Genomic DNA, 14,837 nt, shown 5'->3' with positions numbered 1-14,837 from the left:
ACGAGGGATTAGGAGGTCTCTCTCTCTCTCTGTCTCTGTCTCTGTCTCTCTCTCTCTCTCTCTCTCTCTCTCCAGCTCAGCATCTCTTTTGATGCAGGTGGGGACGGGCTCGGTGGGCGGGTTGTGAGCCGGTCTAATGTACAACACAACCGGTCTATTTTCTCTTGAGTCACGTCGGGGAAGGAGCTAACGGATGTACATGCCGTCGATCTCATTGATTTAATTCTATATTTATTCTTTATTCCATAGTGTTTTTCTTTTTTAAATAGCCTCAAAGCATTTCATAAAATATTATAAACATATCTTTTTGCAATAAAAAAATTCTAGTGAAAAACTTTTTTCAAGCAGCCTGAGAATGAGGTCCATTGAGTGCTGGAAGGCGCTGGCCCTCGTGTTTCTGACGGGGGCCGTAGCGTTTAGGATCACCGAGTACCCTCGGACCCACCAGGAGATCACCCAGACCCCCCGGACCCACCAGGAGATCACCCAGACTGCGGTTCTTGACGCCGTCGTCCGGACCTGCCGCAGCTTGGCGGAGGTTGAGGGCCGGGCCTTCAGCCTGCCGGTGAGGAACCATCTGTCCAACGCGCAGCATCTTCTGCCGTCAAGTCAAACCATTTACACTGTGTGTGCGTGCGTGTGACTGCGTGTGCGTGTGTGTCTGCGTGTGCGTGTGTGTGTGTGTGTGTGTGTGTGTGTGTGTGTGTGTGTGTGTGTGTGTGTGTGTGTGTGTGTGTGTGTGTGTGTGTGTGTGCTTTCTCAGCCGTCGCCTCTAACGGTGGCGCGCGTGATCGGAGCGTGTGACGCGGCGGCATCAACAAAGAGTTTCCTCAAAGCCATCAGAGAGATCCAGACAACGAATAAGCGCGTGGACATAAGACACAAGTTCGATGCCGAGTTCCACTTTGACGGCGAGAAGTTCGAGGCCGGGAGGGGGCTCATCACGGACGGCCTGGATGCTATCAAGGCCAGCAACAGGCGGGGGAACTTCGTCTCAGCCCGGGAGAAACTGGGAGAAATCACCCACTCCCTGCAGGTCTCTATTTAATAAAACAATCATATCATCATATGGCTACCTGAAGAACAATCCCATCATTCAAATGTTCTGTCTCGTATCACAAATAGGCTTATATGGCTTATAAAGTTATTATTTTTAAAACAATATAAAATCGTATAATTTAGAACAATTATTTAAATGTCGTAGTTCAAGCAGGAATATGACCTGGGTAGATTAATCATCAATTCTAAAAACAAATATAAAGACAATATGAAATTTAATTTGCTTATTACAGCCTGTAATACAACTGTCTTCACAAATCTAATAATAAACACAATATTTTAACACGACCAATATTGAACAATTCTCAACTTAAGAACTTCGAATCGATATTCAACTTGTCAAATTTTTGACGGCCTTCTTTAATATATGGCTTCAATGTCTCTGCCTGCAGTATACTGTTCTTCTCGTGTCAGTAAATAGACCTATAGTTAAAGCACGGATACATATGTCAGCTTGTAAATGGTCAGCTGAATCTTGATCAGACCAGATCTGGGCGGGCGGTCTGATACCTGATCACAGAATATGATCCGATATCAGATCTGATTGATATTAAAAGGTTTCGTCTACTGAGCGGTGGTCATATATTATATAGTGTCACAAAAGGTAAATAACAGATCCCTTTTGTAGGCCTATTTAAAATATAAGAAAATAATAATTACTTTTTCTTTTTAATCTGGAGGATTTCTACAGCCACAGTAACTGGGTAGAGCTGGGAAATGTGAAACCCAACCAAAACCTCATGACAGCTGCCACCCAGATTGGAAACATAGGTGATAATCTATTATTATCAATCAATCAAACAGGTAAGTCCCTAAAGACATTTTGAATGAATAAGTCTGTGACGTTTGTTTCGTTGTGAAACTCCCAGATTTGAACAGGCACACCTGTCAAAAATGTGTTGGAAAGGATTGCACCAACAATATCCGAGAAGACATTATTCAAGACCAAATACTGACTTCGGGATATTTTGGCCTCCTTTCTTCATCCAAACCAGCTGGTAAAATCTCCCTTTGTCCTTAAATATATTGCATTCAATGAAGCGGTAGGAGCGAAATTGTGAGTGTAGATCTGTTAGATTAAACATTTTATCCCTTTATTAGAATTAATTAGAAGAATTGAGTTGCATCTAGCAGAACGGAGTTGGCAGAAATGAAATATAATATCAAGAAGTATGTTTATTTGGTGTATTATAATTATTCCATAGAAATTGGTTTTTGGTTCAGTTAAAATTAACCTTTATGTCTCCATGGTTACAGTTGCCCATGTTTGAGAAAAGGGCTCTAGATAGAAAGTGTTTTACATTTTTAATAGTATTCGCTATATGTAATCTGTGACCAATAGTTTTAGAGACTAAATTACAAAATTCGTTCACTTCAACACGACACGTGGAAAACCAGGAGTGAACCCTGACTCTTAAACCCTCTGACCACCAACCTCTTGCTTACTTCAGCACTTCCGTTGAATATAGACATATATGTAGACATATATATAGAAATATATATAGACATATACTGTATATAGACAGCAGACAAATCAAACACCAACAGTAAAGCTTTTGCTGCTTTCTTATCGCGTCAGCCACAGGTATCGAGATAGTTGGTGGAGTTGAAATACCTTTCAAAAGCTTTGGTTTTCTGAACTAATTTAAGCTCTGATGTGGGTCTCCGTGTTGTTATCTCCAGGTTGGCATAGATAACAATTCAGAAACAGGGTGGTATTTTGTTGGTTGCAATCTGAGTCCTGACCGCTAGATGGAGCCAACTCCTACACACCGCACCTTTAAACAAACAACATGGATGGATTTAATGTGTTCTGAGCTCAGTGGAGTCAAGACTTTGGATTCGACTCGTCCCGAGTTTGTCTTTGTTGGGACAGAAGGACATTATGTTGCTCCTTTAAGATGGGTCCACTCTTCTGGAACAGGGAAGTGCAGCCATGGAGGTGTTTTCGACCAAACGAGAAACACAGAGCCGACGGGTGGGATCAATAAAGACGGGCCGACGGCCGTCCACGGACACGCGCACCACGCGGCTGCACGGCTTGCTACCGCCGCGACCATCGAGCTGCTAGACGACCTCCGTGGGGCGGCCGGGAACACGGACTTCCTCCGGTACGCAGACTGTTCACTATTGGTTTGTTTGGCGTCAGACCAGTCACCCTCTACTCGCCCTTAAGGCCCTATCCAGGGGCTAGCCCCCACCACACCCCTCGTAGAACACACTCTAGTCAGAAGGGATAAAGTAGAGATATGATAGATATATTTACAAACATTTACAGATTTTGGCCTCATCTTGGCAAAAGCTCAAATGTTATTGCAATCCGATATCTTTTATTTGGGTATTCCTGTCATGTGATGTGGTGACCGTTTTGGCCGCCTGGTCTAGAAGGAACCTCACAGTGAATGCTCCTTTCTTCATTTCTCCTCTCCGCTCAGCATGCTGGGCATTTCCAAGGGGTCCAGCAGAGCTCTGTGTTTTGTGATCGACTCCACAGGAAGTATGGGCGACGACATCGCTGCTGTGAAGAGCGTCACCGCAGCGCTCGTCGACGGCAGAGTGGGAACGCCTGACGAACCATCGCTCTACCTCCTCGTTCTCTTCAGTGATCCAGGTAAGAGAGGGTCCAGGTAGGAGGTGGTCCAGGTAGGAGAGGATCCAGGTAGGAGAGGGTCCAGGTAGGAGGTGGTCCAGGTAGGAGGGGATCCAGGTAGGAGAGGGTCCAGGTAGGAGGTGGTCCAGGTAGGAGAGGGTCCAGGTAGGAGAGGGTCCAGGTAGGAGGTGGTCCGGGTAGGAGAGGATCCGGGTAGGAGAGGGTCCAGGTAGGAGGTGGTCCAGGTAGGAGAGGGTCCAGGTAGGAGAGGGTCCAGGTAGGAGGTGGTCCAGGTAGGAGAGGGTCCAGGTAGGAGAGGGTCCGGGTGGGAGGTGGTCCGGGTAGGAGAGGGTCCGGGTAGGAGAGGGTCCGGGTAGGAGGTGGTCCGGGTAGGAGAGGGTCCGGGTAGGAGAGGGTCCAGGTAGGAGGTGGTCCAGGTAGGAGAGGGTCCAGGTAAGAGAGGGTCCAGGTAGGAGGTGGTCCAGGTAGGAGAGGGTCCAGGTAGGAGAGGGTCCAGGTAGGAGTTGGTCCGGGTAGGAGAGGGTCCAGGTAGGAGAGGGTCCAGGTAGGAGGTGGTCCAGGTAGGAGGTGGTCCGGGTAGGAGAGGGTCCGGGTAGGAGAGGGTCCAGGTAGGAGAGGGTCCAGGTAGGAGGTAGGAGGCTGTGGTCATTGTTCTGTGCCGTACCCCACATGTCTTTGCGTTCATCTGCACCACTTGGAAGCGGGTGTTTAAAACACAGAGGAGCACACAATCACATCAGTTCCTCTTAGTCTACTGGAGCACCCCTTCATCCTCATGGGAGAGAGAAAGAACTCGTGGATTGATCGATTGCTTGGTTGACTGATTGATTAATTGATTGCAGATACATAGTTTCATTGAACTGAGAAAAAAATGGCAATCCACTCAACGAACACAGAATCATTTCCAAGCAGTTATTGAGTCTGGTTTGTTTCCATCTGACCTGTGGACAGACTTCGGTCCCCTGATGACGACCACAGACCCCAACGTCTTCAGGGCCTGGCTGAGCAACCTGACGGCGGCCGGCGGAGGAGACTACCCTGAGCTGGCCCTGTCCGGGCTGCAGGTGCGCCGGGTCTGGGTGTTCTTCCAGAGGGACTCAGATCAGCTTGCTGTTGTTCTCATTGTTGTTGGTGAAATCAGAAGCTGGACTTCACTCCCAGCTCTGCTCTCCTTTGTAGCTGGCCTTGACGGGTGCGCCCTCTGGTTCAGAGGTTTTCCTTTTCACTGATGGAATTGCAAAAGACCTCCACCTCACAGACACAGTGCTGGCACTGATGGAGCGGACCAAGACAGTGGTAGGTTGCGTCCAATACTGGTCTTATTGTACTTAAATACATTTGACTCTTCTCATCGAACTGCCGTTTGTTTTTTAGGTGAACTTTATGCTCACCGGTCCGTTCCAGTTCTCGTTCCGTCGCCGTCAGGAAGTGAGCGGGCAGAGCCAGGCCGGTCCGACCGGTCAAATGTCTTCTGCTGAAGCCCAACTCTTCACGGATCTGGCCCACGCTTCAGGAGGTCAGGCCATCCATGTGAAGAAGAGCCAGCTCTCCGAGGCCATGGCCCTCGTCACAGAGACCTCCGCAGCCTCTCTGGTAACCCCATCAACCAAGTGGATCAGCTTCAAATGCTAGCTTAGCTTAAACATAAAACAACGTCTTCTGTTGTGTTCTCCTACTCTCAGGTGACCCTTCTTCAGGCTGTCAGGAGCCCAGGGAGAGATGAGACTTTCTCCTTCTCTGTGGACGAGTCTGTGGGAAACCTCACTGCTTACATCACTGGGAGAGTCCTTAACTTTACTCTCACCAGCCCTTCAGGTAACTCAATCACTGGGAGTGTCCTTAACTTTACCCTCACCAGACTCTAAGGTATCTCTATCGCTGGGAGAGTCCTTAACTTTACCCTCACCAGACCCTAAGGTATCTCTATCACTGGGAGAGTCCTTAACTTTACCCTCACCAGACCCTAAGGTATCTCTATCACTGGGAGAGTCCTTAACTTTACCCTCACCAGACCCTAAGGTAACTATCACTGGGAGAGTCCTTAACTTTACCCTCACCAGACCCTAAGGTAACTATCACTGGGAGAGTCCTTAACTTTACCCTCACCAGACCCTAAGGTATCTCTATCACTGGGAGAGTCCTTAACTTTACCCTCACCAGACCCTAAGGAATCTCTATCACTGGGAGAGTCCTTAACTTTACCCTCACCAGACCCTAAGGTATCTCTATCACTGGGAGAGTCCTTAACTTTACCCTCACCAGACCCTAAGGTAACTATCACTGGGAGAGTCCTTAACTTTACCCTCACCAGACCCTAAGGTATCTCTATCACTGGGAGAGTCCTTAAATTTACCCTCACCAGACCCTAAGGTAACTATCACTGGGAGAGTCCTTAACTTTACCCTCACCAGACCCTAAGGTATCTCTATCACTGGGAGAGTCCTTAACTTTACCTTCACCAGACCCTAAGGTATCTCTATCACTGGGAGAGTCCTTAACTTTACCTTCACCAGACCCTAAGGTAACTATCACTGGGAGAGTCCTTAACTTTACCTTCACCAGACCCTAAGGTATCTCTATCACTGGAAGAGTCCTTAACTTTACCCTCACCAGACCCTAAGGTAACTATCACTGGGAGAGTCCTTAACTTTACCCTCACCAGACCCTAAGGTATCTCTATCACTGGGAGAGTCCTTAACTTTACCTTCACCAGACCCTAAGGTATCTCTATCACTGGGAGAGTCCTTAACTTTACCCTCACCAGACCCTAAGGTATCTCTATCACTGGGAGAGTCCTTAACTTTACCTTCACTAGACCCTAAGGTATCTCTATCACTGGGAGAGTCCTTAACTTTACCTTCACCAGACCCTAAGGTATCTCTATCACTGGGAGAGTCCTTAACTTTACCCTCACCAGACCCTAAGGTAACTATCACTGGGAGAGTCCTTAACTTTACCTTCACCAGACCCTAAGGTATCTCTATCACTGGGAGAGTCCTTAACTTTACCCTCACCAGACCCTAAGGTAACTATCACTGGGCGTGACCTTAACTTTACCCTCACCAGACCCTAAGGTATCTCTATCACTGGGAGAGTCCTTAACTTTATCCTCACCACCTTGTAGTCTCGTCCCACTGCACAACGGTGGAACTGGGTAAGTGTAAAGATTGGGCTATATTGGATAAGTGTGAAGGGCAAGTCTAAAGTCTGGGCTATATTGGATAAGTGTAAAGGGTAAGTGTAAAGTCTGTGCTGAATTGGATAAGTGTAAAGGGTAAGCGTAAAGTCTGGGCTATATTACATTTTCTTAGGAGGTAACTATAGCATTTATAAAGATGCCCTACAATGTGTAAATGGAATACGTTCTTGTAGTCGCATTTGTAGGAATGTTTTTCATCTACCCATAATTTTGCCGTTGATCCACAACTTGCATACCCTGAACACAATGTCGACATTGTTCAATCCATGAGCAATTATTAGTCTGCACCTGGATTGAACTTTGATTATCTTTCAGTTGAATTGATCTGTGATTATCTGTCAGTTGAATTGATCTGTGATATCTCTCACCTGAATTGATCTGTGATTATTTGTCACTTGAATTGATCTGTGATTATCTGTTTCAACAGGTGTGTCACAAACTATGGACAGCCCTTATAGCTCTTTAGCCACAGAGACGGTTGTGGGTAATTTCAGAACTTTGCGGATGATTCCATCAGTCGGAGTTTGGGAGATAATGCTTCTTTCAGCTGACTCTTACTCTCTGAAGATTGTAGGTAAGACAAGCCGGCTTTTACATTGCTATCTATTTGTTTTATAAATCGCATACATGTTTTCAGGTTTTATAATGGATTGAATTTATATAGCGCTTTTCGAGACACTCAAAGACGCTTTTTACAGGGAAGGGGGTACCTCACTAAACACCACCAGTTTATAAATTGTACATACATATAAATACATATCTATCTATATAGATATAAAATGAATATTCATGAATGTAATGAATCCAAAGTGTCCATCATGAACCTTAACCCTTTGAATGTCCCGACCTTCAGCTCACATGTCTTGACCTTCAGTCTCCGGTCTGATTCCCAGGTCGGAGTGGAATCGACGTCCTCTTTGACTTTGTGCAGTTCTTCCAGGGAGCTTCTGAAGGCTTTGATGTTGTAGAAAACCGTCCCGCAGCTGGTAAACCTTGAGGACATAAATATGCAGATGTATATCCTATACATCTAATATCATACACAGCATATATCCTATACAGGTGTTATCGTATATATACAGTATATATAATATAAAGTGTGTTGTTATCGTGTATATATATATACAGTGTATATCACATACAGTATATATCATATATATACACAGTTTATATCATATACAGTATGTTGTTATCGTATAGATGCAGTATATATCATATACAGTATGGTTTTATTGTATATATATAAAGTAGGGGTGTGACGAGATCTCGTGCCACGAGATCTTGCGAGATTAAACTCAACGATATTACCCGTCGCGTTAAAAATCTGTCTCGCGAGATTTGGGATTTATCCAAACTTCTATTTGTCGCCTGTGGGGGCAGTAATGCGCCTTTGCTACATCTAGCCTGCCAGAACCTAAAGAAGGAGGAGGAAAAGAAGAGGAGGAGAAGGAGGGGAAGCAGGGGAAGCATCGAAAGCAGCCATAAGCTGTGTTCGAAATCGTTCCCTGTCACGGATATAGTGTACTATATAGGGTGCTCGCCACTTTGTAGTGGTGTTCGAATTCTCAGTGGTTAATTTCATGCACTATATAGTGCACTTAAATAACCCCAAATTTTAGTGTACATACGATGTAGCCTACATGTTACTCCCGTATACCACAATGCAATGCGTCCGTGTTTTTCCGGAGGAGAAGAAGAGGCTGAATAACCGTGAAAACGAATACATTTAATCAAAGTACATTTTGGGTACTTTGATTTGGTTTTGCACATAATATTGTTTGCACTTGAAAAAAGGAAAATTATTTATTTTAATTTATCTTTTATAAATTTTAGTTTTAGTTTCAATTTCATGCATGTAAAGAGTTATAATAAAACATTTCAAAATGCATGCGCGACTTGGTTAAATAAAAGTCTGTTGGTCCAGTCATATAATTTGTCATTGTAGTTTCCGTAAAATCTCGTCTCGTCTCGTTCTCGTGAATATCGTGTCTCGAGTGTATCGTCACACCCCTAATATACAGTGTTTATATGTTATCGTATATATATATACAGTATATATCATATAGACTATATATCTATATAGACTATATATCATAGTATATATCATATAGACTATATATATATATATATATCATGTACGGTATGGTGTTATCGTATATATACAGTATGTAGAATTACCGTATGTTGTTTCTGTATATATACACAGTATATATCATATACAGTGTGGTTTTATCGTGTATATATATATACAGTATATATCATCTACAGTATGATATTATCATATATAGACAGTATATATCATATACAGTATGATATTATCGTATATATACAGTATATATCATATACAGTATGATATTATCGTATACAGTATGATATTATCGTATATAAACAGTATGGATCATATACAGTATGATATTATCGTATATATACAGTATATATCATATACAGTATGATATTATCGTATATATGCAGTATGTATCATATACAGTATGATATTATCGTATATATCATATACAGTATGATGTTATCGTATATATACAGTATATATCATATACAGTATGATATTATCGTATATATACAGTATATGTCATATACAGTGTGACATTATCGTGTATATATACAGTATATATCATATACAGTATGATATTATCGTATATATACAGTATATATCATATACAGTATGATATTATTGTGTGTATATATACAGTATGTATCACATTCAGTATGATATTATCGTATATATACAGTATGATATTATCGTATATATACAGTATGTATCATATACAGTATGATATTGTCGTATATATACAGTATGTATCACATTCAGTATGATGTTATCGTATATGTACAGTATGTATCATATACAGTATGATATTATCGTATATGTATAGTATATATCATATACAGTATGATATTATCGTATATGTACAGTATGTATCATATACAGTATGATATTATCGTATCTATACAGTATATATCATATACAGTATGATATTATCATATATATACAGTATGTATCATATACAGTATGATATTATCGTGCATATATACAGTATGTATCATATACAGTATGATATTATCGTATATATACAGTATATATCATATACAGTATGATATCGTATCTATACAGTATATATCATATACAGTATGACATTATCGTGTATATATACAGTATATATCATATACAGTATGATATTATCGTATATATACAGTATGTATCATATACAGTATGATATTGTCGTATATATACAGTATGTATCATATACAGTATGATATTGTCGTATATATACAGTATGTATCACATTCAGTATGATGTTATCGTATATGTACAGTATGTATCATATACAGTATGATATTATCGTATATGTACAGTATATATCATATACAGTATGATATTATCGTATCTGTACAGTATGTATCATATACAGTATGATATTATCGTATCTATACAGTATATATCATATACAGTATGATATTATCATATATATACAGTATGTATCATATGCAGTATGATATTATCGTATATATACAGTATGTATCATATACAGTATGATATTATCGTATATATACAGTATATATCATATACAGTATGATATTATCGTATATATACAGTATATATCATATTCAGTATGACATTATCGTGTATATATACAGTATATATCATATACAGTATGATATTATCGTATATATACAGTATATATCATATACAGTATGATATTATCGTATATATACAGTATGTATCATATACAGTATGACATTATCGTGTATATATCATATACAGTATGATATTATCGTATATATACAGTATATGTCATATACAGTATGACATTATCGTGTATATATACAGTATATATCATATACAGTATGATATTATCGTATATATACAGTATATATCATATACATTATTGGTTCCTTCAGGAGGGAGCCTGACACTGCTGCTGACGCTGACCTCTGACCCCGGCTGGCTGACCCCTGACCCCGGCTCGCTGACCCCTGACCCCGGCTGGCTGAGCTCCGTCAGGCTGGTGGAGGCCGCCGGCTGGGGGGGGGTGAACGGGACCCTGGAGGCTCTGGGGGGAGGAGACTTCCTGGCCCGCTTTGACTCCGCCCCCTCTGGGGGCTTTGTGGTGCTGGTGACGGGGCGGGCTGGGGGAACGGGGGGGCCGACCACCGCCTTCCAACGCCAGCTGGGGGGCCGCTTCAGAGCCTCGGGCGTTGCTATAACGGTGAGGGGGCGGGGCTATGACGGTGAAGGGGCGGGGCTATAACGGGGAGGGGGCGTGGTTATAACGGTGAGGGGGTGTTGTTGACTAGAGGGTTGACTTGTATCTGGAAGGTTGCTAGAGTTATAGTACACATGTCCTTGAGCAAGGCATCTTGGGTGTATGAATGGGTAAATGTGTTTATGAGTGGGTGAATGAATGGGTGAATGTGTTTATAAATGGGTGAATGTGTTTATGAATGGGTGAATGTGTTTATGAATGGGTGAATGTGTTTATGAATGGGTGTATGAATGGGTGAATGTGTTTATGAATGGGTGCATGAATGGGTGAATGTTTTTTATGAATGGGTGCATGAATGGGTGAATGTGTTTATGAATGGGTGAATGTGTTTATGAATGGGTGAATGTGTTTATGAATGGGTGCATGAATGGGTGAATGTGTTTATGAATGGGTGAATGTGTTTATGAATGGGTGAATGTTTTTATGAATGGGTGCATGAATGGGTGAATGTGAAATGCTTTGAGTGGCCGCTGGTTAGATGAAGATAAGAGAGGTACATGAGGTGCCCCCCCCTCCCCCCAGACCTCGGTGGGCGGCGGCCTGGAGCCCGGGGGGACCCTCTCCGTCCCCTTCAGGGTGGAGTCCAGCGGGGCAGGGGGTCACTTCACCATCCAGGCCTCCAACGACCGGGGCTTCGCCTCCGCCTTCCCCAGCCTGCTGCCCCGGGACGGGACGGGCTCTGCCCGCGGCACCGGGACCCTCAGGGCGCCCCCCGGGACCCCCAGCGGGACGACGGTCACCCTGACCCTCCGGGCCCGCGCCCCGGGGGGCAACGACACCAACCACCTGGTTCTGAGGTTTCCTGTCGTTACCAAGGTTACTAACCATTGATCAACTTGGTTTGATGGTCATGATAGGAAGGATGATTCACATTCACACACATATATATATATATATATATATATATATATAATAGTATAATAGTGATTGATATAATCAATAACACCCTCAAAGAGTGCTAAACCAAAGGTCATTCCAGACGACTGAACCAGAAGTCCTCCATGGACTGCCCGGCTCAGAGGAGCCCCCCAGGTGAACGCTGTCCCCCCCCCCCCCCCCCCCCCCAGGTGACGGACCACAGCCGTCCGGTGTGTCAGGTGACCAGCCTCAGGGCGGACTGCCCCTCCCAGTGCTCCCAGTGCTACCAGTGCTCCCAGTGCTCCCAGTGCTCCCAGTCCACCTGGGAGATGACGGCCAACCTGACGGACGGCGACAGCCTGGGCCTGCCGCTGCTGTCCCTCCAGCGGGGAAACGGCACACTGACCTCCAGCCGGGGCCCCGGGGGGCCCGGGGGGGCCGTCACCCTGGTCTCCTACACCGCCTCCTGCTGCTCCCCCCACCTGGAGCTGGTGGCCACCGACGAGGTGGGCAACGTGGGGACCTGCTTCAGCAGCCGCAGGACCGACGGGACCCCCACCGCCGGGACCCCCACCCAGGGGACCCCCACCGCCGGGGGCCCCACCCCGGAGACCCCCACCCCGGGGACCCCCGCCCTGCTAACCCCCACCGCCTGGACCTCCAGCGATACGACCACCGCTGGCGCGACGGCGACCTCTGGAGCAGCGGCGGCGGCCAGAAGGCCCCGCCCTTATCACCTCTGGCAGGCGGCCATGATGGTTTGGATGACGCTGGCTCAGCGTTGACCACTTGTTCCACCGGTTCTGCCTGCTGGGATAGAACCATGTGTGTGTGAAGTGTAAGGGTGGGATCGATTTAATGGTTTTGTATGTCGACTGACCATGGGATTGTCCGTTTGTGGACAGTCTTTGATAAAACAGTCTTTGATTAAACAGATGATTTTGGGTACTGGTCTGCTTGTTTTTCTTCACATTCCAATGAAAATCGTTGTTGTTGTGTTCCTGACGACTGCGCTCAGATCAGCCGACAGTGGGCGGAGCTCTGGGCCGATCAGCGTATCTGCAGGTTTCCAAGATTCAATTTAAATACTCGCTAATAAAAAGGTATTCAATACCTTTTTATTAGCCTACCATTTAGAGTACAGTTCAAATGGGATTACAAGCCGTTTAAAGACTTGTGTCCACCCATATGTCTTCTCTTCCGATACTACCAGTGAACTGTACCAACTGGTAGGCTTATCTGTCCATCATACAGTGTCCGGGCCCCGGGGGCTTGTTATGACTTGACACTCCGAGTCCTGATAGCGTCTGTTGGGGAAATAGGGACCCAACACCTTTTTACCTGTCATTGTTTAACCCTCATAGGGTGTTCGTGTTTTTGTTACACAGGAGGTGCTGCTGGGTCTGGTGGACCCATTGCCTTTTAGGCCTTTTAATTCAACGTAATCTAACTTTTTTTTTAAAATACTCACCAAATGGTTACTTCAACCCAATTGCAAGTAATATAAACAACACATATGTTAAATTTGATCCCTTTACCTTTGTTAAATCACATTTATGAATAGAGGTGCCACCCGTTTTTGTTTCTTTTTATATTAAAATGCAACAAAATAAGGAAATGCCTCATCAAACAGGCATAACTGGGAAATAATCAACATCATTAGAAATTGAAACATACTCAATAACATCTGTCTGAACAACACATTAAAGCCTTTGAACACAGCCATTATACGTATATCAGACTATACCACACATGAGGGGCAGAGTCTCACTGTGTGTGTATTGCATATGTATTTTTTGCACTGGTTGCATGTATATTGTGTTTTTCTGTCCATCATGGGTCCACACACTTCACAGCGTTTCTTTTTGGCTGACGGGCTGGTCCTACATCTGGCTGCTTGCGGGTTGGTCCTGGGGCTGACTGCTTGCGGGTTGTTCCTGGGGCTGGCTGCTTGCGGGTTGTTCCTGGGGCTGGCTGCTTGCGGGTTGGTCCTGGGGCTGGCTGCTTGCGGGTTGGTCCTGGGGCTGGCTGCTTGCGGGTTGGTCCTCGGGCTGGCTGCTTGCGGGTTGTTCCTGGGGCTGGCTGCTTGCGAGTTGGTCCTGGGGCTGGCTGCTCGCGGGCTGGTACTGGGGCTGGCTACTCGCGGGTTGGTCCTGGGGTTGGCTGCTCGCGGGCTGGTCCTGGCTGCTCACGGGATGTTCCTGGGGCTGGCTGCTTGCGGGCTGGTCCTGGCTGCTCACGGGATGGTCCTGGGGCTTGCTGCTCGCAGGCTTGTCCTGGCTGCTGAAGGGCTAGTCCTGAGGCTCTTTTATGTTTCGAAGCTGGCTGATGCTCATCCTCCTCTTCAAACTCGGTGTCAGACTCTGAAATGTTATCCTCACTTTCCGAAACTATTTCCTCTGCATCACCATCAAAACCCTCTGTCTCTTCAAATATCAACTGTAGGGCAGTCTGAACAGAGATTCGCTTTGCCAACTTGATCAGTTGTGGTATGGAACCACGCTGACAGAGCTTTTTTATAGTGTCAGGTCCCCAAGCTTGATAGTGTTGGGTGCTCCAATTTTGCAACCTTGTGCGGGATGCACAAGGTTGCAAACAGTGGGTGCACACTGTGGGTGCACACTGTGGGTGCTCACACCAAGGGCCCATTCACCTGCTTTACTCTTTCCCCCTCTCTCTTTCCCCCTCTCTCTCTCTCTCTCTCTCACACACACACACACACACACACACACACACACACACACACACACACACACACACACACACACACACACACACACACACACACACACACACACACACAGAGAGGAAGAAGGGAAAATTAGGG

The 14,837-nt window shown here is 45.0% G+C and overlaps 1 protein-coding gene across 1 annotated transcript; it reads left to right on the top strand.

Moving 5' to 3' along the window:
- Positions 1 to 355: 355 nt before the first annotated feature.
- Positions 356 to 12,892, top strand: LOC115547161 (von Willebrand factor A domain-containing protein 7-like). The gene is made up of 15 exons (XM_030361130.1): positions 356 to 565; positions 764 to 1,036; positions 1,740 to 1,830; positions 1,929 to 2,057; positions 2,984 to 3,170; positions 3,495 to 3,670; positions 4,622 to 4,734; positions 4,850 to 4,966; positions 5,045 to 5,263; positions 5,353 to 5,485; positions 7,297 to 7,443; positions 7,763 to 7,855; positions 10,788 to 11,117; positions 11,655 to 11,968; positions 12,220 to 12,892. Exons 1-15 carry the CDS (start codon positions 356 to 358, stop codon positions 12,793 to 12,795), a joined length of 3,108 nt encoding a protein of 1,035 aa, XP_030216990.1. The 3' UTR covers positions 12,796 to 12,892.
- Positions 12,893 to 14,837: the final 1,945 nt, after the last annotated feature.

Source organism: Gadus morhua, chromosome 7, assembly GCF_902167405.1.
Source record: "Gadus morhua chromosome 7, gadMor3.0, whole genome shotgun sequence".
NCBI lineage: Eukaryota > Metazoa > Chordata > Actinopteri > Gadiformes > Gadidae > Gadus > Gadus morhua.
The sequence above is the reverse complement of the archived record's forward strand: the minus strand, read 5'-3'. Positions and strand labels throughout refer to the sequence as shown.

Bases quoted from the DNA above. Each gene is read 5' to 3' on its own strand.
- LOC115547161 (XM_030361130.1), top strand. From the start codon at position 356: ATGAGGTCCATTGAGTGCTGGAAGGCGCTGGCCCTCGTGTTTCTGACG. The intron at 4,967-5,044 runs GTAGGTTGCGTC...TTTGTTTTTTAG, and splicing joins TGGAGCGGACCAAGACAGTG to GTGAACTTTATGCTCACCGG. The intron at 7,856-10,787 runs GTAAACCTTGAG...TGGTTCCTTCAG, and splicing joins AGAAAACCGTCCCGCAGCTG to GAGGGAGCCTGACACTGCTG.